General features: G+C 34.8%; 1 protein-coding gene across 9 annotated transcripts in view; it reads left to right on the top strand.

Moving 5' to 3' along the window:
- ARHGAP15 (Rho GTPase activating protein 15) overlaps nucleotides 1-25,819 on the top strand; it is a 619,215-nt gene that overhangs the window by 282,064 nt on the left and 311,332 nt on the right. For all 9 annotated transcript variants that reach the window (XM_047772000.1, XM_047772001.1, XM_047771999.1 and 6 more), the window contains 2 exons: nucleotides 23,407-23,505; nucleotides 24,670-24,799. In XM_047772000.1, the coding sequence (XP_047627956.1) occupies nucleotides 23,407-23,505; nucleotides 24,670-24,799 (229 nt within the window). The remainder of the gene's footprint in view (nucleotides 1-23,406; nucleotides 23,506-24,669; nucleotides 24,800-25,819) is intronic.

Here is a 25,819-nt window from a genome sequence, read left to right as displayed (position 1 = left end):
TTTAATCTGCTAGAAATCTATTGTAATTTCTGATATTATATATATTAATATATCTTAATTATAGCATCACTTCTAAAATTAATCATTCTATTGATCACTTTTAGTTTTCTGCAAAGACTTGTAAGTTATTTTTTGAATATATTATATAACATCATACAACTAGCTTATCTAAATTTATTGTAGTTCTATTTTCATCACTTTTTCTATTTTCTGTAAATTATTTATCTATTGCAAACCTACTTTTTAAATCAAGCACAAGACATTGTTTATGAAAAATTGTCACGCTAACTTAAGAATCTAGATGATGATAATTTCATTGATAGGGAATTTTTTTTTTTTTTCTCTTTTTGCCTTTTCTAGGGCCGCTCCCATGGCATATGGAGGTCCCTTATGCCAGAGCCACAGCAGCGTGGGATCCGAGCCACGACCTGCGCCAGAGCTCATGGCAACACCGGATCCTTAACCCACTGAGCAAGGCCAGGGATCACACCAGCAACCTCATGGTTCCTAGTTGGATTCATTAACCACTGAGCCACGACGGGAACTCCAGAGGGAATTTATTTTTTTATTTATGGCAGGAGCGTTAGTCTAGGAGATCACCTTAACCCCAATAAGGATTAAATTAATTTAATATTGACTTTCTGCATTTGTGAAGGTTGGTATATTCCAGGATGATTTTAATGTTTAAGGCACAATCCCTTAGGGTGCCAGTGGAAAGCCTCAGGTCCTTTCCATATTGGTAGAATCTAAACCAGTTTTTTCCTGAAGCCATGTGAGACTAGCATGAACTCTGATGAGCTTCTCAGCCTATCTAGACCCATAGTTTTAAATGGAGAATGTCTGAGGGGAAGAAGCAAGACCAAATTCTGAGCTCACTTCTCTGGGCTTCTATTCTCAAGATCTTAGTTCATAAGTTTTCTATACCTTGTTGGTTCTTCTGTGTCTTCAGAGAGATGTGTTATTTGTGTGTACGTGTGTGTGTCTGGTTCTCTGGTAAAAGTTCATCTGAAGTCAGTCAGCCACTGCCTGAAGCTCATTTAATAAAAAAAATAATAATAAAATGGCAGAATACAAAGTAGTTTTTTAGGGGAACATATATTATCCTAATACATAAGTTTATAAATAAAAATATAATAGTAAAACAAGGATTAAAAAGATTAAAGTTATGCAAAATCAAAATAACTCCAAAGAAAATGTAATTTAGAACTTAAGACAAAAATAAAAAATAATGATGGAGTAAACCACAAATAGAGCATGTTTTATCAGTAAGATTAAAAGCTTTTCTCTTGAAAAGAAACAACAGAAAATTTGAACAAAAAAGATAATTATAACCAAAAAAAGAAAAATCATTGTTAGAAATAAGAAAATAACTACAAATAAATGATTTGCAAGAAAATGTGCATAAAACTTGGTTAATACTCTGAAAACCTAGATAAAATGGATTATTTTTAAGGAAAATTTAAATCTAAAAACTTAGCTCAAAAAATAAAAAAGCTGAATGGAAAAATTATCAAAGAATTTTTTAAAGTAATAACATTTGTACACCTGAAAAGGCATCAGGAAGAAAACACTTTTTATAGATTAATTTCATCAAAACTTCAAAGACTAAGCAATCCCCATGTTTTATAAGCTTTTTCACATAGAATATGGAAAGTTTCTCAATTTATTTTATGAGACTGGCATAACCTGAAAACAAAATCAGGCAGACAGAGCTCCAAGAAGGGAACTAAATGAAGGTCAATTATAATGATAAATAAGACTCTAAGACTTCTAAATATAATATCTAAATATAATATTATTGATCAAATCTTATTAAGCAAGTTATCCCAAGAGTGAATATCTCCAACATGAGGAATTCTGTTTTTGTACATTCTTACTATAGCCCACAAAAGGAAAAAAAAATATGATTCCTCTATGATCCCCCTCTCTCTCGCTCTCTCTCTTTTTTTTTTTTTTTGCTTTTTAAGACCACACCCATGGCATATGGAGGTTCCCAGGCTACAGCTGCCAGCCACAGCCACAGCCACAGCCACGCAGGATCTGAGCTGCTTCTGTGACCTACACCACAGCTCACGACAAGGCCCACTTACTGAGCAAGGCCAAGGACTGAACCCTCAACCTCATTGTTACTAGTTGGATTCGTTTCCACGGTGCCAAAACAGGAACTCTTCATTTAATATTAAAAAAAAAAAACACCTTTTTTTTTTTTTTTACAAAATTCAATACCTGCTTTAAAAAATAGTGTGCCAGCAATAGAAATAAACTTTTTTGAAAAAAATTTCTTTGGCAAAAAAGACTGACATATAAGAGCATATAAAATTAAATAATTGTATGCTCATGTGGTAATCACTCTATCTGTTAGTACCAGGAAAAGAAATTTCAGGAATGGCTACAGTGAAGGAATTTAGCCTAGGAGGAAACATTTCAATGTTGTTTAGGGGAATAGCAAAGCCGACTGGGAAGGAATTAGGGAATTAGGAGAAAGTCAGGAAAAGAGATTATTCATGATAGAGGATTAACTTGCCTATAGCTACTGAGATGTCAGTCAGATATGAGGGAGATAATTGTAATAGGGTCAAAAATTACTTTCTTTATAGAGTAAGTATTTTTTTAAAGTATATTACTTTCTTTATAAAGTAAGCATTTTTAAAAAGACTATTACACATGATAATTAATTCTTAATTCATTTTTCTCCAGATCCCCCATTTCCTGGGCGGTTGGAGTGGGTGGTAATTAAAACAAAAAGACAAAAACAAAAGTACTTACACTTGCCAGTTTTAGTTAACTCAGTCTTCTTAGATGTATCCTATTCATGTGTTTGCCATCCCAGGTCTCCTTCCCAAGGTGGTATCTAGGTGGAATGAGAAGATTACTAGCCTCATGGCAAATGGCAAATAAGAGAATGGTCTCTAGATTCCTTGTTTTGAATATATATATTTAATAAATACTTACTCTCTATTATGTGCCAAACTTTATCCAAGGCCCTGAGAACACTGCAGTGAATACAAGCAAAAATCTCTGCCCTCCTGGAATTTGCATTCTTGGGAGACGCATGTCTGTTCTCCACTTTACTGTGGTTGGTCTGGTCTGTGCCCTGTTGTTCTCTGTCCTCTGCTATTCTGTTAACCTGCTTGGTGTTTGTGGTTGTTTATTTGTTTAGTTTTTGGCATTGGCATCAAGCTACCCCACTGCCATAGTTTGTGATTCCTACTGTTTGCTTAAACTCTAAGATCCTCTTTGTCCTGGCCTCAGGCTGGAGATTTTAGTACCTCTGTGTCTGCCCTCAAAACTTGTGTACAACCTCTGGGGAGGAGGCATTGCTCTCTTGGACCTGGGCACAAACGTTGCCCCTATCCTTGCTGCCCCGCCTGCCACTTCCTCCCTGACCCCCAACCACCAGGCACTGGACACCTAACCCCAAACGAGGGGTTTTCTCTCACCATATCCTCCCTCTTCTGACCCACATACATATAGACAGGGATCTGAACCCACTGATTCCCTTCTTAGGAACTCAGAAGACATCTTCACCCTAATTGTGATTCTGCAAAATCTTCATAGTTGAGGTGTTCCTTTTGTTGTTGCTTGTTTAAAACTGCTCTTATGGTAACACTTCTTTGGAAAAAATTTAGAGTATTGGTAGTGCAAGTGTAGGGTGCCTGAGTAAGCAAAATGAATAGAGCGTGCTGAAACTCCAGAGTCTTAAGTCAGGCATCTTCATAATCTCTTACACAGGAATGATTCCTGCAGCTCACAGGGTTATGATCATTAATTCTCTCATATTCTCCAGTTGCAGTTTACAATGTATGTCCATAATCCTCATACATGTGGGTTGCGGAGGTACTCCACCCATGTTTATACATATATGTGAATGGATATGCAAACTCCCCTTTACCCTCCCCATTTATTTGAAGTGCATTTGTCCTCTTTCACAAAATAGGCTAGGAATATTTAGGGGAGGGGAGATGGTGTGAGGGTTACAAAAATACCTTGTTCTTTCCTTGTTTCTCCTTAACATGGGTAATTATAATAGTTGAGACTCTTTGCCATGTGCTCTGTCATGGGATTTTTATGAATTACATTTAATTGTCACCATAGTCTTATGAGGTAGCTACTGTTTTTATCCTTGTTTTATAGGTGAGATTGAAGCACAGTGGAGTGAAGTGACCTGGGTAGGACTTGTGACAGGCAAGCCCAGATCCAACCAGAGTGTTATCTGTAAAGCCCACAATTTTAAAATTGAACTATACTGTCTCAAGTTTTCACATTCTTCATACTTGTACTCAGAGTTATAGGCTCTCATTTTGTTAGACATTATCTATAGTTAAAGCCATGCTCCAGATCTTTGAAAATGGAATATGATATAGCTGAAGGAGTAAATATTACACAATTACTAAAGGTTGCCTATGAAGGATTTACAAGAACTTGGGAAATTGATTTTTGGAAAAAGGCAAAGGCCTGGATCTAAAATTAGATGAATGTTTTTGCAGCTGTTGATAGGGAGGAATGTTATTGGCTTTGATCAAGAATAAGAAATGGTATACTTTGGGTATTAATTCTGTTGTTTATTATCAGAAAATCAGCATGGCTTTGGATTAGATTACTCTAGGAGCACCTCTTAGCTTAGAGTCATTCATAGGGATGGTGTCCTATGGGAAATGCTTGCACAGGCCAGATTATAAGAACAGGGTTGATAAGCCCAGTGTCCTGGGCTTCTTGGGGTCATTATGACAGAGATCGGTGGCTTGGTGCTAAATATTACTGTAGAAAAAGGATTCCCCATCTATTTATTCAGAGCTTTTTCTTTCTTTGGAGTCATAGTTATGTTTGACCTCAAGTTTCTGTCTATTCTATCAAAATTGTTTCTAATACCAAGGACTAAGTGTGTTTATGTGAGTGAAACAAAAAATCTACTAAGAGATATAAACAATATCTTAAAATAGACATTTGTTTCTGAGGAGGAAATCTTAACTATTTGCAAATTTTTCATTTTTGTGAATTAATATCCAATATTTTCAAAGCCCTAATGGGATAGTCTAGTGGAAGAAAAAAATGAAACTTCATTTTTAGAAGGTTTAAAGTCAAGAATTTTCCAAAAAAATCATAAAAGGGATAACAGAGGGGAAACATACCATGTGAAATATAAGGAAAATCTAAAATGAGAATAATTAGGGAGTCCACTTGTGGTGCAGCAGGTTAAGCATCCCACATTGTCACTGCAGCGGCTTAGGTCACTGCTGTGCCATGGGTTCAGTTCTGGCTCAGGAACTTCCACATGCTGGCACAGCCAAATTCATAATAATAGTAATAATAACGGTAATAAAAGGTTGAAACAGCGTAATCCAGAGAAAACAGAACTGTATAAACAGCCCACAAAAAGACCATGACACCTCTGTTACAGGGGAATTACAAATCAATTGGGAGAGAAAAAAACTGATCTATAATTATGCTAGATAACATGTTATTCGGGAAAATTTTTAAATGGTAGATTTTCATATACCCATAAAACAAATCTAAAAAGAATTAAATACACAAAACTTTTTAAAAATAATAAGTAATTGAAAATATATTAGTCAAAATTTGATGTCTGAGTAAAAGATTTGTAAGAATTAAAATATTAATTGCAAAAATCACAAAAGAACAATATCAAACTTTTACAATGAAAAATTAAAACTTGAAATTTTATATATAAATGTTTTAATTAGAAGCACCATTCAAAATAAATTGAAGAGATTTTGTAGCAGTTATGACCAAGATTCAATAAACTTTAGTAAAATTCTCTTTCAAATAAATCTTAAAAATCCTATAATGGGAAAATGTAAAGGGCACCAGCAAATTTTTTTTTTAAATGACTACTAATAAAAGAAATGAAAACTTAACAAAAATATATTTCATATAAAATCTGTTAAGCATAAAATATTACTTAGGAGAAAATATGAATTGAAATGGTCCCACTTCTAAATTTTAGTGAGATAATACAACTTAGAATAATCTTTCCAGAAAGTATTTTAATATTACATTTCAACAGCCTTCCAAAATTTTATTATTTGATGTAGTAATTCTTTCTCTAAGAATTTCTTCTGAGAAAAACAAATCAGACATTTTAACAAAAAATCTTGTTTATGCAAGATGGCCTCATTTGTCATGACGAAAAATGGAAACAACTAAAGTGTGGAAAGATAGGAAAACTTAAATGTATTATGATGAATCTCTATGACAGAATTCTATGAAGCCATTAAATTGAAGGTCTCAAAGAATAATGTCAAGGAAAAGCCCTCGTAATATAAGGTTACGAAATTAAAACAAGATACGATACTGTATATTTACTTTGATCTATTATATGTATTCATATTATGTATATATGTACATTAAAAATATGAAAGGAAATACATTAAATATTAAGAGAGTTGTGTTTGAATAGTGTGATTAAGGATTGGTTTTACTTTTTGTTTCGACTTATTTCTCATTTTGCTTGTTTTTAATGTTCATATGCTATATTTATAATTGGAAATCATTTATTTTAATATATTTTCTCAGGAAAAGTAGTATACTGAAATCTGAACAATTATTCAAAAAGATAATCTCTCCTTTTAACTGTGTAAAAAGCTTCCTCTAAAGCAATAACCTGGTCATTAAAATTCCAATCCTGAGACAGCAGGTTTAGGGAATTTGTCATCCAGAGAGGCTTCTTAAGGCTCCTAGACTCACACTACATGGCAATTGACAATATTGCCAATATGAGTTTTAAGGTCAGGTCTGTGTATGGATACTGAAGTTTCACCTATGGGAAATGGAGTTCATCAATAGAAAAGATTACCCAACTTTCTCAAATGTAGTGGCAGTTTCAGTATATAGTCATGATAATGAGTAATGTAGAAGAAAATCGACTCATTTTTGAGCCTGAGAATTTTGGAAAAGAATATCATGGCAAGAGAATGGAACACAGAAAAAGGAAAGGAGTGTGGTCTTGGGGCAGCTGTCACCTGGAATTGTAGTCCTGTTGATGATGGCTGGAGGAGTCAGGACAGCTGGGGGAAATTCATTGGCTATATGAAACACGCCAGCTCCATTTTTGTCGGCCTTCTGCCATCGTACTGTCTGGCTTTCATTACAAGAACACTCTATCCCCCACGGGGCATGAGTCTCTGGTGATTTTGGTGCATAAAGGATGTGTAAGTTTTACTATATTTAGTTATCCTAGTAGCACGCATTCTCGGAAAGTCTTGATGTAGTCCGTGTCTCTGCCGAAATTTACCAAGTCTTTGGAATTCACTTTCAAATCTTGCCATTGTGGGCTCTTTGAGAACCCTGACTTTCTGTGCTAAGATAGCATATCAGGTATCTGCCTGACATCATGGGAGCATAAGGGAATCTGTTGATGGCAAGGAGAAGGCCATGGAGTCATATTCTCTGATAATGTTTATTCCACATCTGTGATTTGTGTCCTACAAGGCTCTTGGGACTTAAACCACATGTGCTATATTTGCATTAATGGGAACTTGAGACAGACAGGCCATAGCACTATTAAAATGTTTAGCTTTTGCTCTCCCATCACACAGACACATGCTAATAACTACTCCCAGACCTTGTATCATGGTGCTGCAGGATGCAACGTGGAGTGCACTCGTTTTGATACAAGGAACTTAAAAACAAATAGCTGCCATCTCTGTCTCTGATAGTTTGCCAGGCTTTTAACTTCTTTGGTTTTCCCTCTTCAGATCATGGTGAAGTATCTCAAATGTATTCCAAACAGCATATTACCCTCAAGTCTTTGTTTCTTCTTTTACAAAGAAACTAATGCTTTAAGGTATATTTAGAAAAGCCAGAGTTTAAGCCAAATTCCAAAGAACCACATCCTAATTCTACTTTCAAATGGCAGAAAATAATTTATCAGAGCAGAATCCCCCACACAGGGTTATTGATCATCAAGGCCTAATTGTCAAAACTGTGACACATATTTTGGAGTCTTTAGGTAGAGTTAAATGTACAACTCTTACTTATAGTATATAATTGAAACATTCTGAAGCATCTTATAAGCCAGAAGAAGGAGCAAGAAAGCCAAGAAGCAGGACTTGCAGATTGGATTCTTTATTATTCCCTAGGTCAGTGTTTTTCAAGTAGCATTCAAGACACTTGAGTGAGTAACAAAATTAATTTAGTGAGTTGGGATGATATTTTTAATGAAATCAATTAAAGAAAGAATACAGCAGAATAAAAATATCATACTATATACTAAGGAAAAGTATTATTTCATAAAACTTTCTTTAAATTATATAAATTTTATATGTACACACATATATATGGTATATACATTGAATATTATAAACACAATAATGGATAGACACATTAGATAGATAAATAGATAAAATTTTGTATGTGTTTCTAAGAAAGAAAGTAAATGAAGGAAGAGTCACCAGTTGCCAATGTAAAATATATTTCTTGCAGTGGATCATGGCCGAAAAAGTTTGAAAGCTATGACCACACTGTACCTCCTGGACAGTGGTTTCTTTTAACTTTGGAATAAAATTTTCCCTCAGTGCCTCCCTCATCAGATTTCATATAAATTCATAAGCTGCTTGTAAATATAAATCTCAAACATCTTTAGATAACTTTGTGGATTAAACTCAGTAAGATGTGGGTCCAATGTCATGATTTGTTCATCAAGACTAGCAAATTCCAAGCCACACAGACACTTGCTCTAATGATGGGGGCAATGTTCTTAACATCCTTTTCCTCGGGATCCTAGAGAATGATAAAACTCACAATAGTTCATAATGAGCCACAAAAATTGGGGGAGGAACTCACTGTATTATTCTTAGATATTATTTATCAAGGGATAGGGACAATTTCTTAGGATTAAGAGTAATCTAATTAATGGCAATAGAACCATCTTGATAAAGCAGGCAAAAAACTTGAGGGGAGACAGGTGCTAGGGGAAAGTTTGAGCTGATAACATTGGAAGGAAGGGTGTCTGCTGGACAGAACACAGAACCAAAATCTAAGACAACACAATACAGTCCAAGCTGTTAGAGTCAGAGTGTGAGTCCCAACCTGAAATAACAAGAATGTTTAATAGGCCAATTGGATAATCAATGAATACACGGAAATGGCTCATTTTTGGATACTCATCTGACCATCTGTCTTGCATGAAAGTATGGATTATTGTTTGTAATTTAGGTGGATAAGGCAGATGGAAGGTGGAGTTAAGGAAGGGGGGTGGGCAACGAGGATTGGAGAGATGCTCAGCAGAGCCCCAGTTCCTGAAAGAGGTAGTGGCAAGAGCACTCCTGCCAGCTGAGAGGATCTGGTGCACAATATAAGCCATCAGATTAGGGAATCAGAAGCCAAGAAACAAGATAAGGGTGCAGCTACAGAACTGAGTTTCAGCAAAGACAGGATATTGAGAACTGGGTCCATTCTAAACTCTCAGAGTCCAAGATCATGTCAAGACATCTTGGAGGGAGCTAAAGGTATGAATCCAAATGCCAAGCATCTCAAAAGCCTAGCATCCAAAATCACAGACATAGAGAACAGATTTGTGGTTGCCAAGGGGGTGGAGGGGAGGGAGTGGGATGGACTGTGAGTTTGGGGTGAGTAGATGCAAACTATTACATTTAGAACAGATAGATAGATAGATAGATAGATAGATAGATAGATAGATAGATAGATAGATAGATAGATAGCAATGAGGTCCTACTATATCACACAGGGAACAATGTCCAGTCTCTTGGGATAGAACATGATGGAAGATAATATGAGAAAAAGAATGTATATATATGCCTGGGTCACTTTGCTGTACAGCAGAAATTGGTGCAACATTGTAAATTAACTGTACTTTAATTTTAACAAATAAAATCAAAGGCTGAGAAGCAAGCTGCTTGAGCTCTGTGAAAAGCAGGGTCAAGAGGCTGAAAAAACAGCAAAAGCCTTAGAAAGTCCTAGAGACCATGGAAGAGGCACTCTACGTCTTTTCAGAAGAGCTGCATTGTCACAACCTTAGAGAACAGTACCATGTTGACATTTAGGGAAGTTACAATATAGACTCAGCTTTAGGAGGATGTCCCCACTCCTCTGACACTGTGGTATGGCTCTGCTGATATATCTGCTTAAAAATCAAGCACTCTTTTCCTCTTCCCTAACATACCAGATCAAGCTCACATTTTCTAAATTTTAAGGCCTTTTGCTATCTGAACACCACAACCCTATAGTAATAACCTGAGTCAACTGAGCTGTCATTCATTTCAAAACCCTTGGTGATGGTCCAAGGTGCTTGGCTGTGTGCTGGAGACACATGGTCATTGTCATCGGGAAGCTAAAAGTATAGCAAGGGTCAAACAAGAAATTAGATCATTACAATAGCGACATGAACTCCACAATGGAGTAAGTATAGGCTTCTAGGGATACACTTCATTTTCGACCTCCAGAAGTTAGAAGAGCCTTTCCTAAATAGGTGATGTCTGAGTAGTTTCCCCAGTAAAGAGGAGGAATTTGTAAAATCCAAGAGAAAAAGACTCAGTCAGTCAGTCAAATAATAACAACCACAAGGACTTACTGTGTGACAGATAACTATGCTAAATTCTTTTTCTGAATTATATGTTATAAAATCTGCACAATGGTCCCATGAGATAAGTATTATTCTTTTCCTCTGATTATAGGTGTACAAGTGAATATATTGAAACACGAAGATTCTAAGTAACTTACTCAAAGTTACACAGTGAAACAGTAGAGGACCTGAAGAGAGAACGTTAGAGATAGAGAAATCATGAAGTGCTTGGTAATCCATATTAAAGAATTTGGATTTTATCTTGAGGACAATATAGATCCAGTCACTGACTTTTAAATGACAGGGGACAGACATGAGTTTGGGTGGGTCTGTCTATAGTCTAGAATGTCAGGCTCCAGCACAGAGTAACTTTAGAATAATAATCTGCACTTCTTATAATGTTCTTGAAGGACATTCTGACATCAGCCAAATTAGGAATCTACTAATGAATGAATACAGAGATTGGATTATAACAATGCAGATTGGTAGTGGGGAGACCAGACAGGGAATAACAGTGGCTTGAATTGAAATACTAAGAGAGACGTCTGAACCAGAGATAGTAGTTAAGGATTCATCAGTTCATAATTCTGATTTAAAAAATAACAACAACAAAACAAGGTAGGTAATGTCATTCAGGGATATGTCCCTACATGAGAAAAGTTATGGTTTGTGAGAGGATGCTGAAAAAACCTCCATTCAAAGGATGAGTGAAGGGAGAATAGCCCACAATGAGAACTTGGCTTTTTTTTTTTTTTTTTCCTTCAGGGCGCACCCCAGGCATATGGAAGTTCCCAGGCTATGGGCTGAATCTGAGCTGTAGTTGCTGGCCTACACCACAGCCTCAGCAATGCCAGATCTGAGCTGCTTCTGTGATGTACACCATAGCTCATGGCAACACCAGATCCTTAACCCATTGAGCAAGGCCAGGGATCAAACCTGTGTCCTCATGAATACTAGTCAGATTTTTTAAAATATTTCTATTATTATTTTCCCAATACGTTTTTTTCTACTGTATAGCATGGTGACCCAGTTACACATTCATGTACACATTCTTTTTTCTCACATTATCATGCTCCATCATAAGTGACTAGACATAGTTCTCAGTGCTACACAGCAGGATCTCATTGCTAATCCATTCCAAAAGCAATAGTTTGCATCTGTTAACCCCAAGCTCCCAATCCATCCCACTCCCTCCCCCTCCCCCTTGGCAACCACAAGTCTATTCTGCAAGTCCATGATTTTATTTTCTGTGGAAAGTTTCCTTTGTGCTGTATATTAGATTCCAGATATAAGTGATATCATATGGTATTTGTCTTTGTCTTTCTGACTTACTTCACTCAGGATGAGAGTCTCTAGTTCCATCCGTGTTGCTGAAAATGGCATTGTTTTGTTCTTTTTTATGGCTGAGTAGTATTCCATTATGTATATATACCACATCTTCTTAATCCAATCATCTGTCGATGGACATTTGGGTTGTTTCCATGTCTTGGCTATTGTGAATAGTGCTGCAGTGAAAATGCAGGTGCATGTGTCTATTTTAAGGGAAGTTTTGTCCGGATATAAGCCTAAGAGTGGGGTTGCTGGGTCATATGGTAGTTCTATGTGTAGTTTTCTAAGGTACCTCCATACCGTTCTCCATAGTAGTTACACCAGTTTATATTCCCACCAACAGTGCAGGAGGGTTCCCTTTTCTCCACACCCCCTCCAGCTAGTCAGATTCATTTCTGCTGCCCCAAGATGGAAACTCCCGAGAACTTAGCTTCTTAATGTTCTTTGGAGATGCCATCTTTCATCCTCCCTCTAAGCCATCATACAAACTGCTCCTATCACCTCTATTATCCTCTTCCCCCTTCTTTTCTTTTACTAAATCCCACCTTTCATTATAAGAATCTTCTCCAACTTTTGTCCAGGATTCAAGTTTACCCTTAGAGAAACTTCGGTTTGTTCCCTAAAAGTTATTATGTATATCCCATCTTGAATCATGATCAATTATTATTTTCTAGTTTTTTCCATGTTAGCTTTGTATGTCATATGAGTTATAAGCTTAAGAACAAGGTCACTGTTAACTTTTTTGGGGATACCTTCTAGTTCCTAGAATTGAACTCTAGTAGATGTTCACTAGGCATCTAATGATCAGTGTTTGCTGAATCGCTCCCCAGCGTTCTATGTGATGAATATGAGCTATATGTCCAAATATGCACAGAGTATATGGACCTATTGTTCTGATGTAATGACCAAAGTGCAAAATTGTCTCTGTTTAGGCAATAAATTGTATACTTTCTCTACTGATAATACAATCAATATTTTTATATAGCATTTTTAAATGATATTATTTCTAACACGAATATCATTTTGTTTGGGGAATTAAGATGTTTAAGTTGTTTTCCCACATGTAGTATAAGGATTGTTTGTGTCATTATAGACGTCAAATGTTTCTATTGCTGGCCTGTTAAATTGCCAGACATCGTGGTCTATTACAAGGTCATGAGTGTTTTTTTTTTCCTTTTCATTAATATCAAATGATACAATAACATTGACTTATATGTATTATATGCCATTAAATTATAATTTTAGAAATGCCATATACCTTTACATGTTTGTTTAAAGATAACCTTTTTGAATAAATAGCATTTTTCCTCTAAAAGCAGGATTATTACTTTCACTCATTTTCAGGAAACATTTCATCATTTTTAACTTATTTAAACCTGCAATTCGTGGGAAAAGAAACTTTTCCTTATTCAATGATGGTGATGTTTTATAGAGGGCAAAATCTAGATTGTCAAGCTCTTGGTTAAATACAATTTGAAATTTTTCTGAAACCAAAAGTAAGGTCTTGCTATAGTATTACCTTTACTTCTTGAATTAGGAAGTTAGGATTCCAGACAATAAAAATTCACTAGCTGATGCCCAAATCCTCATCAAATATTTGTTTTTTTACCCAGGCCATCTACTGTGACATCCGAAAAGGAAATAGATATCATTCTTTTTTGTGATCTACACATTCTCTCAGGGTAATTCTCAGTTCCCTCATTTCCCTGGTCAAAGTGGCATTAATCCTGTGAAAATAGTTCATCTGTGCTCTGGATAATCGGTGTTTACTAGAACAGCACAGAGTCTCTCTGTTTATGTCTGACAAAGTAGTTATAAATCACACTTCTTCAGATCATAAATACACATTTATCTTTAGAATATATCACCAACTGAGTCATTTTGATGTAAATATTGCACCTCTTAAATATGATGATAATAGAGGCTGTGAATCTACAGATTTGTGCAAGTGCTCCTTTTTCAATAACTGAAAATATTTAAATCGCAGAAGTTTTAACATCCTGTGAGAAGTGACAGACAGAATGGGACCTAAGAAACTTTCAAGTATTTTCTCTGCATTATGAATAAGGCTGACTCACTCGCTTCTGCAAAGGAATTATAATACTTTTTCTAAGTTGATAGGTTTTGGTTGTGCTGGGACCAGCAGCCCAGAAGTGACTCCTTAGCTTCCTTCCTCCTTTTACCCTGTCCTCACATGGAAAGGGCTCTATGGCAAAGGGTTATAAACAAAACAAGGTGAGCAATGGTCTGCAAATTGTCTCACTCTTTCCAAAGACCCGTGGGAATTGTCCAGCTTTATCAGTCTGGTGAAAAGGCTGCGTTTGGATAGGAGGTCCCCAAGATGATGGAGAATCTACATTGTGATGGCATTACCATCTCTTACTGGTTGGCATCCTTGTCTGGAAACTGTCTCAATTGGCTGTAATTTTACTTGAAGATTAAAGCACAGATTTTTATATGTATCTTCTGTTCTCTGAATGTGAAAAATATAAAGTACACCTACATTCACTTCTAACTGGCTTGTAATTCAGCAGATTTTTGTTTTACTCTGAAACCTGGAGTTGAATTGTCTTGAGCCGGAAGGCATTCAAGCTGCTGTTTTTCACTCAGCTATATTTTTCTATAAGCATCTAATTGTTTCAAAAAGTGATGTACAGTTTGCAAAAACCTGAATCTAATGCAAATAAGTCTGTACAGCACTAATGTTAACAGGTGTTCTCATTAATGTAAGTAGACATGGAACAATTCTTGAATGTTTTATAAACACATAATCATTGCAAAATATGTTACAATGGCATAGAGATACATACCTCAACATCTTTTATTCTTGTTGTGCAGTCTCAGCACTTATTAATAAAAGACATGTGTGAGTAATAAACTAGGGGTAACACTACCTGTTTCTACTTAAGTCACTGTATTTTAAATTAGCTAATACTTCTAAACAAAATATTGGTAACATAAAACCACTGCCACCTGTCCTCCCACAGTTTGCTTGTTTATTAGTGTTAGTAATGCTTTACTGAAAGTAATAGCTGCCAACATTGAAGGACCAGCAGTGAGTACCTTTGCATCACTGAGGTTCTCTAATGAGTTGACCCATTAACCTAAGGATTAACTCTTGAAAATCCCAAACTGTTTCCAATTCCCCATACTGTCAACACGCAATTAGAAAGATCCATATGAAGGGTGAGATTCTTGCATGATTTAGTATAGATTACCCCTGCAAAACACATGGTAGCTTTGGAATATGACCAAGAACATTCTATTCTAGGAATATGTTATTCAAATACTGACCCACACTTGGTACTTCCGGACTCCTCCATTTAATCCTATTGTCTGAAGTCTAGGGCTTATTGACTGATGGGAAAACATAGTGTCATACTATTGTTCCCAATATTCAAAATGGATTGCCTACTCTACTCTGGTAAAAAGTTTTGTCATTAGATGTCAAACTATTTACATGGCCTGAAAGAAGGCAGTGATGTTGTAACCTTCAAATTTTTATTACAATGGAGGATGAGTTAAATACACTATGGCATACCAAACAACAGATTATATCACATTCAATGAAATGTAAAAGTAGATAAAAGTTTACATATCATTTATTTTGTGCTCTTAGGCGTGGGTTGTGCAGCCACATCCTGGGTAGACAATTGCCCTTGGCTTCAGAGTGATTATAGTATACTAGGGGGGTGGGGAGGGGAACAGAGAAATTAATAGGCAATTGCAATGCAGACCAGTATGGCCTATAATGAAATAAAAGCAGGATATCATAGAGCACTTTGGAAGGACATCTATTTCAGAGAAGCCTTTCCTAAAAAGATGACATCTAAATTGATTTGAATGAGAGTTCCCATTGTGTCTCAGTGAGTTAAGAGCCTAACTAGTATCCTTGAAGATGCAGGTTTGAACCCTGGCCTCGCTCAGTGGGTTAAGGATCCAGCACATTGTCACAAGCTGCGGCATAGGTTGAAGATGTGGCTTGATCTGGTGTTGCTATGGCTGTGATGTAGGTTAGCAGCTGCAGCTCCATTTCTACCCCTAGCCTGGGAACTTCCATATGCAGCAGCTGTGGCCCTAAAAAGAAAAAAACAAACCAAAAAATTTATTTGAAAGGTATGATAGAGAAAGGCAGAGGGTTCTGTGCAGGGGAAACAATCTACTCTGAGGGAAGAAATAAGAATTAGTATGGGATAGATAGACAAAAATTTTTTCAGTATGGCTGGATTCTAGAAAGACATAGAAAAACATGGAACGGGGGCTGCAGATCAAGTAGGTGGCAGAGCACAAGGGGTCTGGCAATCTGAATTAAAGGATTTGTACTACAATGTAATAGCTATGGGGAATCAGAATAATATCAAGCAGAGGAATTGGGAAGATAAGATACAAATTTCAGAGAGACCACAATGGCTACAAAATACAGATTAGAAGGGAAAACGTGGATGAGGTGATGGAAAGACAAAAGGATATTGTTATTAAATCCATGTGGAAAATGATAGATTTTTAAATGCATTAAAAATTACATCACAGTATACATGATATTTTCATAAAATATAAACACATATACAGTGTTTATCCATGAGTCAAAAAAAAATGAGGAATAGACAATTCAGTGTACCTTGGGGAAAAGGGAAATGTTGTGTTTAAGTTATACATTTATATTTGTGAAAATTTGTAAACTACGTGTTACTTAAATACAGAAATAGTAAAACTAATTTGAAAGTAGGGGGACAGTAGATTCCCGAATGTCATGTGATTAAATGAGTAATTTTGCACAGTGAATAGAGCTCAGGCTAGATACTGATATGTGACTGGCAGTGATTGGTGGAGCGGTGGGTACCAGTGAACATAAGCCCTGGAAAGATGAGTTTATCTAGAGGTGACACTCCCCCTAAAGTTTAAAAATTAATGTTAACAGCAGTAAAACTCTAGGCTGATATCTTTATACACCAACTGCTTTGATTAGTCACTTTTTCAGTTGTTTTTCATATGAACACCACAGGCAAAAGTTTTGGTATAGCTAACTGTAAAACTGTAGAAACTGCTAAACTATCTACTAATTACTTGGATAGTATTCTTTCATGAATATTGAGAAGACTGTTTCTCAGTGCTTAAACTATTTTTACTACAGATAAAAGGATGAACATGAGTTGTGGGTTTTTTTTCCCTTGGGGTTTGGGTATTTCATTAATAAGCAGCAAGGTAGAGTGGGCAAGTGCTTCAGGGTGCAAATGTTCACTACAGGACCAATTTTATTATGCAGAACAAATCCGTGTTGTAAGAATGCATGGACCAAATTATTTGAGTGTCGAAGGCACAGCTCAATTTCAATTAAAAAGCACCATTTCTTGAAAGTTTGGCTTTAAACCTTAGATTTCGAACACACTAAAGATCTGTCATGTACATAGGCCAACATTTGTTTGCTTTCCATTAAATAAGAAATTGCTTACATGAGCAGGTTATTCTAATATGATGACACCACTGAGGGTTCCAATAAATGCACATGCAAATCAATCAAACCCAAACACATTGAAAACATATCCAGTAAACATCTGGAAACTAATGAACGCACATTTGTTAACACAGGGGGAGTTGTGGAAATGGAGGATCCATTGGTGGCCAGGCTTATTTAGTAGCATGTGGATTTAAGAACATTTCTCCGAGTCAGAAGAAATAGAGTAATTATAACATAAGGTTCAACATCTTTAGATATGTAGAACATTTTCCGTTGCTTAAAACAAATATTCCCTAAGAAAGTATAAAACATTTTTCTGACTTGCAAAGTTTTTGCAGTCTATCATTTAAATTACTTAAATAAAGGGAGCTTTACTGGTCCCCAAAGCTGAGAATATAACACCCTCCATGCATATTAGCTTGATCTTCTTGACAGACCAGAAAAGTGTTTGTGTGTGCCAATTAAAACAAAAATGGATCCCTAGTGGCTTGTTCCTCACACAACTTCTGAAGACTGCTATCATTGTTTGCTAGGGTAACCCTGGATAAGGCCACTATCCAAAGTAAACAAACTTTTCAAAACTTTCATGACAGATGGGGGTTACAAATGCATTTTAATAAGAGTTGCCAAAGCAACCTATTTTTTTATAATCAGCATATATTTACTTAACATCTAGCAACATTGGGAACACAAGGCAAATTCTTTCTCACAAAATGTTTTAACAAGTAACATCGTTGGAAAGACAAATTGAAGACCTTTTACTTCTAACTGATATTTTACCCTTAGTTTTATGTTAGCTTTGCTCTACATGTTAAGAAAAATATTAAGAGTTACTCAAACCAGACTGTAATTTGAGACAGATATGCAGTTTGATAATGTAATTTCTTTGGTGGTCATAAACACCTTTGAGACCAAGGAATTTAACTATTAGTATAACCATGACAAGCTCCATATCAAGTGTGAAGTTTGATGCAAGATTGCAAAATGAAAAAAGAATGTTAATCTGAGGGATATTTTTTAAAGCATCATTGCTTCAATTTTAGGTCTTGATATCTTACCATGATGTATCAAAATATGTATTTTATGCTGTTAGAATTAAAGATATAGCCAAAATTAATATAAAAATAATTTTCACTTCAAATGGATTTACTATACTTTGACATACTTTTTTACCTACTTAATTTAAAAATGATTTCATCAAGATGTTTAAAGTATGTCCAAATATAGTAGTAATGAAATTCCATTCCTCTTAAGTGAGTAATGTGCTTATTTGTAGAATCACTGTAGCCACATCATTTAACATTTTTTAAGGCTCTTTGCATATCTGACATTTTTAATTATTAAGGCAGAGTAAACCCTCCTTAGGCTCATAGTCAGTTTGATCCTAAGCAGAATGTGAAAGATATTTAATTAAAATATAGGATTGTTTTAGTCCTTTCTAGGATCTCAAGGAGTTTTTTGGGTGCATCAATTCTGTTTTAAATATATTATTTTCATAACAGTATAGTGGTTATTTTGAGAGGAAAAAAATATCTGCATAAGGATATTGGGTGATCTTTTAAAATTGTACCATCTTATCTAATAGTAAAGAAACAAGCAACCCTTGTCTAAGGTCTGTATTCCAAATTTCATAGTTGGAACCAAATGTGGTCCTTTCCCCATATGCACAGAGTCCTTGACTGTATACAACTGTTTGCTGAGGACTAGTGAACCAGAAATCAAGATCTTTGTAATCTGTTAATTCTGTCATTTAAAATGATGTCAATTTGATAGAATGGCATTCTCATTTTCCTCATTTGCTTCATTTTCTTCATTTACAAAATGACTTTATGATAGTGGAGGAAAGCTGCATTTGAAGAATGTTCATTATGTGCTTTGAGATCATTAAAGCTGATATCACTTTGCATACCAAGTGACAGTATTCACATCCTTAATGTACTAAGTTCTGATACAATCAACCTTTAAAGAAGAACACATCATGACCAAGAGTTTATGCATAATTCCATGATGTAAATGTGTCTGCAGTAATTACTTCTCCTATAAAGTCTTGACTTGAGCATTGTCTGTGCCATTCACCTTGGGACTTAGTATAAGCTATTTTCTGTTGTTGTTTATCTTTATATACATATGTCCTTTTTATCCAAACAGATTGTGAGCTCTTGAGGGTGGTGGTTTTGTATCTCTAGCTTCTAACCATGCGACTTGCACTTAATAAGTATTTAATCAGTCCTTGTTGATGATTAAGGGGATGTTCTGTGAGAAATACATCCTCTTATTCTCCTGAACTAAGAATTCTTCATGGGATTTATTCTGCAGCGGAAAGTTGTTACTGTAAAAGAGGTAAACACATGTCACTGTTTAACTCTTGCAACTTTGATAGTCCCCCAACATGCATTTGAGGTCAGCTGAAACAGAAGTGGTAGACAATATTTAACTGTCAAATATATTTTACTGATGAGGGATCTATAATATAAAGTTGTCCATTGATCATTATCATATACATTTGGTTAATATTTATAAAAGACTGAAAGTAACTAATTGAAAATGTCTATGATATTTACTCCATGGAGCTATGAATAGTTTTGTTCTTTCATTATCTTTATTTTTTTCCAAAAACTCCACAGTAAATTTAATAATTTTTATAATGAGAAAAAAAATGTGAGGCTCTGAAAATTTTTTGTTTCTATTCTGGTAAACTAAGTACAGAAATTTTTAATAATATAAACGGCATTTTACATATCGCTTTCTCATTTAAATTAAAATCTAACAGAGGAAAGACTGTCAGAATGCATTTTGACAAAGGCAATACTTAGTTGACAAATATTGAAAAGGGCAATACAGCAGTACCTAAGTAAACATAAATACTACTTATTGAAACTCTTTTAAGATGTTTTGAATTATTATAACAAAAACTCCATTTGTTAGTTAAAGCCTGGAAAACAAATTTCTTCTCTCCTTTTCTCTAGTGGAGTTTGGAGCTGGGAATAAACCTGTCTCCATCTTCCATAGAACCATAACAAGGAAACAGACTAAGTAAGGTTCCTAGCCCAAGGGAAAACTTGTTGAATTAATACTAAAATCTTGAGAAATGTTTCTATTCAGCACAATGCCCAGTGGTTATTCTTATATCATTTCTTAGGCATCCATTTATTACCAGCAAGAGTTCAGTGGATCTTTATTTGGTGAGAAAAGTTTTAGGCAAATTTCTCCAGACAGGTGTTTAAATATATCTATTCTTGACAACACCAGAAAATTTCTTTGAGACTGCTTTGGAGCCAGGATATATCCCTTCAAAATATAATTTGGTGAAGATAAGAGATTTGTCTAAAGTAGGCTTTGGAGCAAAAAAAAAAAAAAAAAAAAAAATGGAGACCAGTATCTCTTGTCTAAACCCATCATGTTTTCTGTTAAGTTTTTCATTCATCTACCTTGTCCCAGTAAATGTCACTTAGGCAAAGCATGATATAGAAATACATTAGCCTAGCCTATTATCAAATCTTGTATGTCTATTATCAGTTCCATATCACTCTAGATTGTCATCAGGAGTTATTCAATCAAAAAGTTTAGTCAAAGCTAATATTTACTGCTATCTTTTTTTTCTCAAGTGTTGAAAATTGGATTTTTCAAAGTGCAGGTATGATTTAGCAAACTATTTATCAGAAAACCTAAAGAGGTGATATTAAACAAAAGAAGTGGATTGAGAAATCTGAATTCAATTGGTTTTACTAGCCAAAGATTTTGAAATCGCTTTCCTGTGAGTGACTGGAATGGAGCAGAACAAAGTCAATTACTGACTGTAATTAAGAAGTGGATGCATTTAAACTGTAGAGAGCAGTAGCAGACTTCTCCAGACTGCCTAGGAACTTCAAAGATTTGTAGGAAGACAGTGCAAAGGATATAAACTGTATCTTTCTGATAGCATGTTTTGAATGAATTGCATTCACATAGTTCTCTGATCCCAAAACGAATTCATAAATCACTGATTCTATATGATTAATGCACTAATATACTTGGACAAAGAAACTTTTAAAATACATTTTGATTTTGGTTGTGCTAGCAGCAAATATCCCCTTTGCATTGCATAGCATGTGCCCCAAATGCAAATGCACTACTGAAGAACTTATATTTTATCACTGTTTGAATTTACTGGACTGAAAACTCAACTATGTTGACTCTTTCCTAAACCCTTAGAATACTGTAAATCTAATTATGTTGTTTCTGGTACTTTAAAAATATTCCTTTTTATAATTTTAATAATGGTTTATTTATAATGGCAGAGAAATAGATTGTACATTGGGTTTGGGCTAATTCGTTTTTCTTTGTGTATGTTAACAAATGGTGACATTATATAATCAAAATATTTATGTTTGGATTAGGATGATGGTAGAGGTCAAGGGCATTACTAGTTTCCTTGGGTTAGTTAGAAGTGACCTTATATTTTTAGATTACTATTTCTGTGGCAGCACTTTATAAAGTAAATATTTGGAACTTTATGTAAGAAAAGAACATTGCAAGGGTGTTCAGATAATTAAGCAAACATCAGTTTAACTGTGTTTTGCTAGATACATAAAACAGAGGACTATTTGGAAGCTATTTTGAGTCATTCTGAATGCTACATGTAACTACTTAAAGAGTGATTGGCCCTATAATCTGTCAAATTCTAGTGTGGGTTATTAAATTCCTCTTATTTTCTAATCTTTCACTCCTCATAATTGCATGTTCTTGGGATAGTTCCTCTTCTTACAATTGCAGAAAGTTGAAATCCAACTCACTCAAGAATGGCTGCATTGCAACACTGAGTAATGATACATCTCTACATAGTTTTTTTCCCCTAAAAATCAATGCAAATGAATATATATGTATGTGTGTACTCAAAGATTTCTTTAAAACTCTAGGATCATTGTCATTAAATGTTGGCATAAGGATTATTGAAACCTTCAGAGTTAGCTATTTTGGATAATAACTGTCACTTTAATGATAGGATTATAGAGACATTTTATAGCATGATTTGAGATTTTCTGAACCTGTCACATTTCAGCATTTACCTCCCATTTAGAGCAAGTAAGGCAGAGAAGAGGTGACCAACTCCTGATTGAGTAGTTTGAAATGTCGGTCCTCTAAACCTCTGAAGCCTTGGTTGATGTGCCACAATAGCTGGGAAATGTTCATTTTCCTATTGAAATAAAACATCAGTTATGCAGAGAGAATATCTTCACTATTCAGATGATGGCCTGATACAAAAAGCATGTCCACACTCTAATCAAATTATTCTCTATGTAGTGGTAAATGTATAAAATCAAGAGCATTGCTGTTTTCTATAGGGTCACATCCTTCTCTCAAAATCCTGGGGAGAAAAAGATTCCTGTAATGAAAAACATATAGTTGCTTGCTAAATATTGCCAACTACTTAACAGCACTAAGAATCTGGAACAGGAATGTTCACTTGATAAATACTATCCATGAAAGGTTCAAATATGTAAATGAACCTTTATTCTAATGTACTCCCTTTTCAGGGAAATTGGTCCTTTATTACCTTCCTATAGATCTTTATGATAGGAAAGTAGAAATAGCCAAATGTTATTCATTAGAATGACCTTTTAGAAAAGTCTGCATTAGTCTCTTTGGTAAATAATCTGTTTTAGTGCCCTCCATAAAAGGAAATCAAATATAGAGATACTATTAGATTTGAAAAAGACAAACAGGAAAGAACCAAAAGTGCAGAATGAATTCTGACACACCCGGGTACATTTTTCTGAGGTTCTGACTTAAGTGGATACTGTCTGCATTATTCTGAACTTCCTGGCTTGCTTCTCCTTGAGCTGGAATAGTTCAGCTTTAGACCTACTCTGAGTTAATCGTTCTGTTATTAAAACAATAATGTATTTGTTATGACATGAAAAAAACAGTTTATAGAGAGCAGTTCAAATGATCGAAGTCTCCCAGTTCCCAGAAAGACAATTACTGGAAAACAAGAAAATGTCTCAGTGTATTAAAGTGTGTTTTTTTAAAAGGATATATGTTTTTTAAAAGTAAGAGATTTATTTTATATGGTTTGCTTACCTGTCTTTTTTTTTTTTTTTAGATCACAACAGTATCAGGAAATGAGTTTCTTCTTCAGTCAGATATTGACTTCATCATATTGGATTGGTTCCACGCTATCAAAAATGTAATTGACAGATTGGTATGTATTTGTTTTGGCTGTTACCTTTATTAATTAGACTGTAGTCATTTAAATCTATTGCTTAGGCATATAACACACATGCATTTAACTGGATCCTACAAACTGAGAGTTATTAAATTAAGTTTACCCAGAGTCCACTAAAACCATTTTCACCAGACAGGATTTGTGGAACTAAATGTCATTTGATTTCTCTCTTTCAAAAACACAGAGCATTCACAGACATTCATTTACTGAAGGCTGTAAAAAGCACACAGGAGCTTAATAACTACTGAATTTTCACATTTTCAGTTTATGCAATCTGTAATACATAGTCTTGAAAATAAATATCAGTGTCTACGTTCACTGTTATAATACCAGTAAATAATAATCCTTTGCACAGCTAAACTAGATTGTTCTTCTCATGGAAAGTACATATCTAGAATTTTCAGAAATTACCCTAAGTCACACATTTAGAGTATGCTCTTAAAATAGTCAATTATTTAAAACTACTCATTTTGTACTGTTTCTAGACCAAACATCTTAATTTAGAACAGTAATATTTTGCAAAATCTTGAGATGGAAATATTCTTGAGAGCTTTTAGTAAGGTATACAATAAAAATACCATATTTTGTGTAATTTTATTGCCATTTAATTGCACACTTCCATTATATTATTTGGGGATCAAAATTTAAAAAAATAAAACAACAGTAGACTTTTCCCCATCATTAATATAGGTACACATGAGTTCCGCCCCCCCCCACACACAAAGAGTTTTTTATTGCCATTAAAAGTGGACTCAAGTCAAACTGCCTGAATTTGAAAGTTTAAATCCTGGTCCTGTCATTTACTAGCTGTGTGGCCTTAGGCAAATTACTTATATCTTTTGGCTTCAGTCTCCTTGTCTGGAAAATAAGGATAGTAATAATACCAATCTCATGGGATTACTGTAATGATTAATTTAGTTAATGGATGGACACAGCATTTAGTATATTTTATATATATATATGTATATAACTTATAAATATGTAAAATTAATTTGAATATTGACCTTAGCATAGGGCCCCTACCTCAAAATAATTATTTTATTTCAAACTTCCCTTTAATTTAACATCAAAATAGAGCACAGAACTATTTAGTGTATTTTTTCTTTCTTGTAAAATTATTCCATGTATTGTTATTTCCAGCCAAAGGATCCAAGTACTCCTTCAAGAAACCTGGAATTATTTAAAATTCAGAGATCCTCCAGTACTGAATTACTAAGTCATTATGACAGTGATATAAAAGAACAGAAACCAGAGCACAGAAAGTCTTTAAGTAAGTGTTTTTGACTTGCTCATTTTAACTTTGTTTAAATGCAGTGCTTATGAAATATAAATGCACTGAAATAAGATTTGAGCCAAACTTATACTGTTCTGGGATAGTTGTAGCCATTTGCTGGTCAGGGATTCATGCACTGGAGGGCAGTCTGGGTGCTTTGCTCACGTCATTGTTGGTAATGCCTTTTGAGAAAATAATTGTTCCAAGGTCATGGTCTCTGCTTACAGCAAACCTTTGAATCTCTGAGTAATAACCATGGTGTTCAGATTGGTGATTGATTTTGCAAGTGGGAAATGTCAAGCATCTCCAAACCTTGGTATGCTGACTATTTGATTTCCATACATTAAAAGATATATGAGTGACCAGCACAGTTGGCCCAATGTAAACCAACAGGCTATGCAACTGTCTACATTTTTAGACCACCAGAAAAATTTAGAAATGTGGAATGTGAATTAGATGTCCTTCAAGGTCACATCTAGTTCTAATATTCTACAAGAAATCTATTTGAAGTGAAAGGTTCAATCTGTCCACTTAAATAGTGACCTTGAACATATCTCTTAACCTTTTTCATTCTGCTACTTCAGCAGTAAGAGTGGTTTATTAAAAAGTATCATACATATCTCACAGATTTGGTATGAGTCTCAAAATCCTGAAAAAATAAGTAGATATATCTATAATCAAAGAAAAACAGTTTCCCAAAGTCTCAAAAATTATAGTACTTTTCCTGAATTATCTACCTAGCTACTACCCCCAATCTTCTGAATCACCATTTTTTTCCTGCCACTTACCTCTGACCAAAGATCAGTGTAGTTTTGTCTTAGCTTTTTTAATTTCAGTAGAACTCAGTAACTAGGGAAAGGATTACAGAATATCTACATATCTGTATATGTGCATGAGTAAATATGTAGATAACTATATATGTATATACATGTATTTGTATGCATTAGGGAATTATATATATATAATATATATATATATGTATATGTAAATAAACATGTGCACTCACCCTTATGACAA

This window comes from Phacochoerus africanus, chromosome 3 (assembly GCF_016906955.1).
Source record: "Phacochoerus africanus isolate WHEZ1 chromosome 3, ROS_Pafr_v1, whole genome shotgun sequence".
In the NCBI taxonomy this organism is placed as follows: Eukaryota; Metazoa; Chordata; class Mammalia; order Artiodactyla; family Suidae; genus Phacochoerus; species Phacochoerus africanus.
The sequence above is the reverse complement of the archived record's forward strand: the minus strand, read 5'-3'. Positions and strand labels throughout refer to the sequence as shown.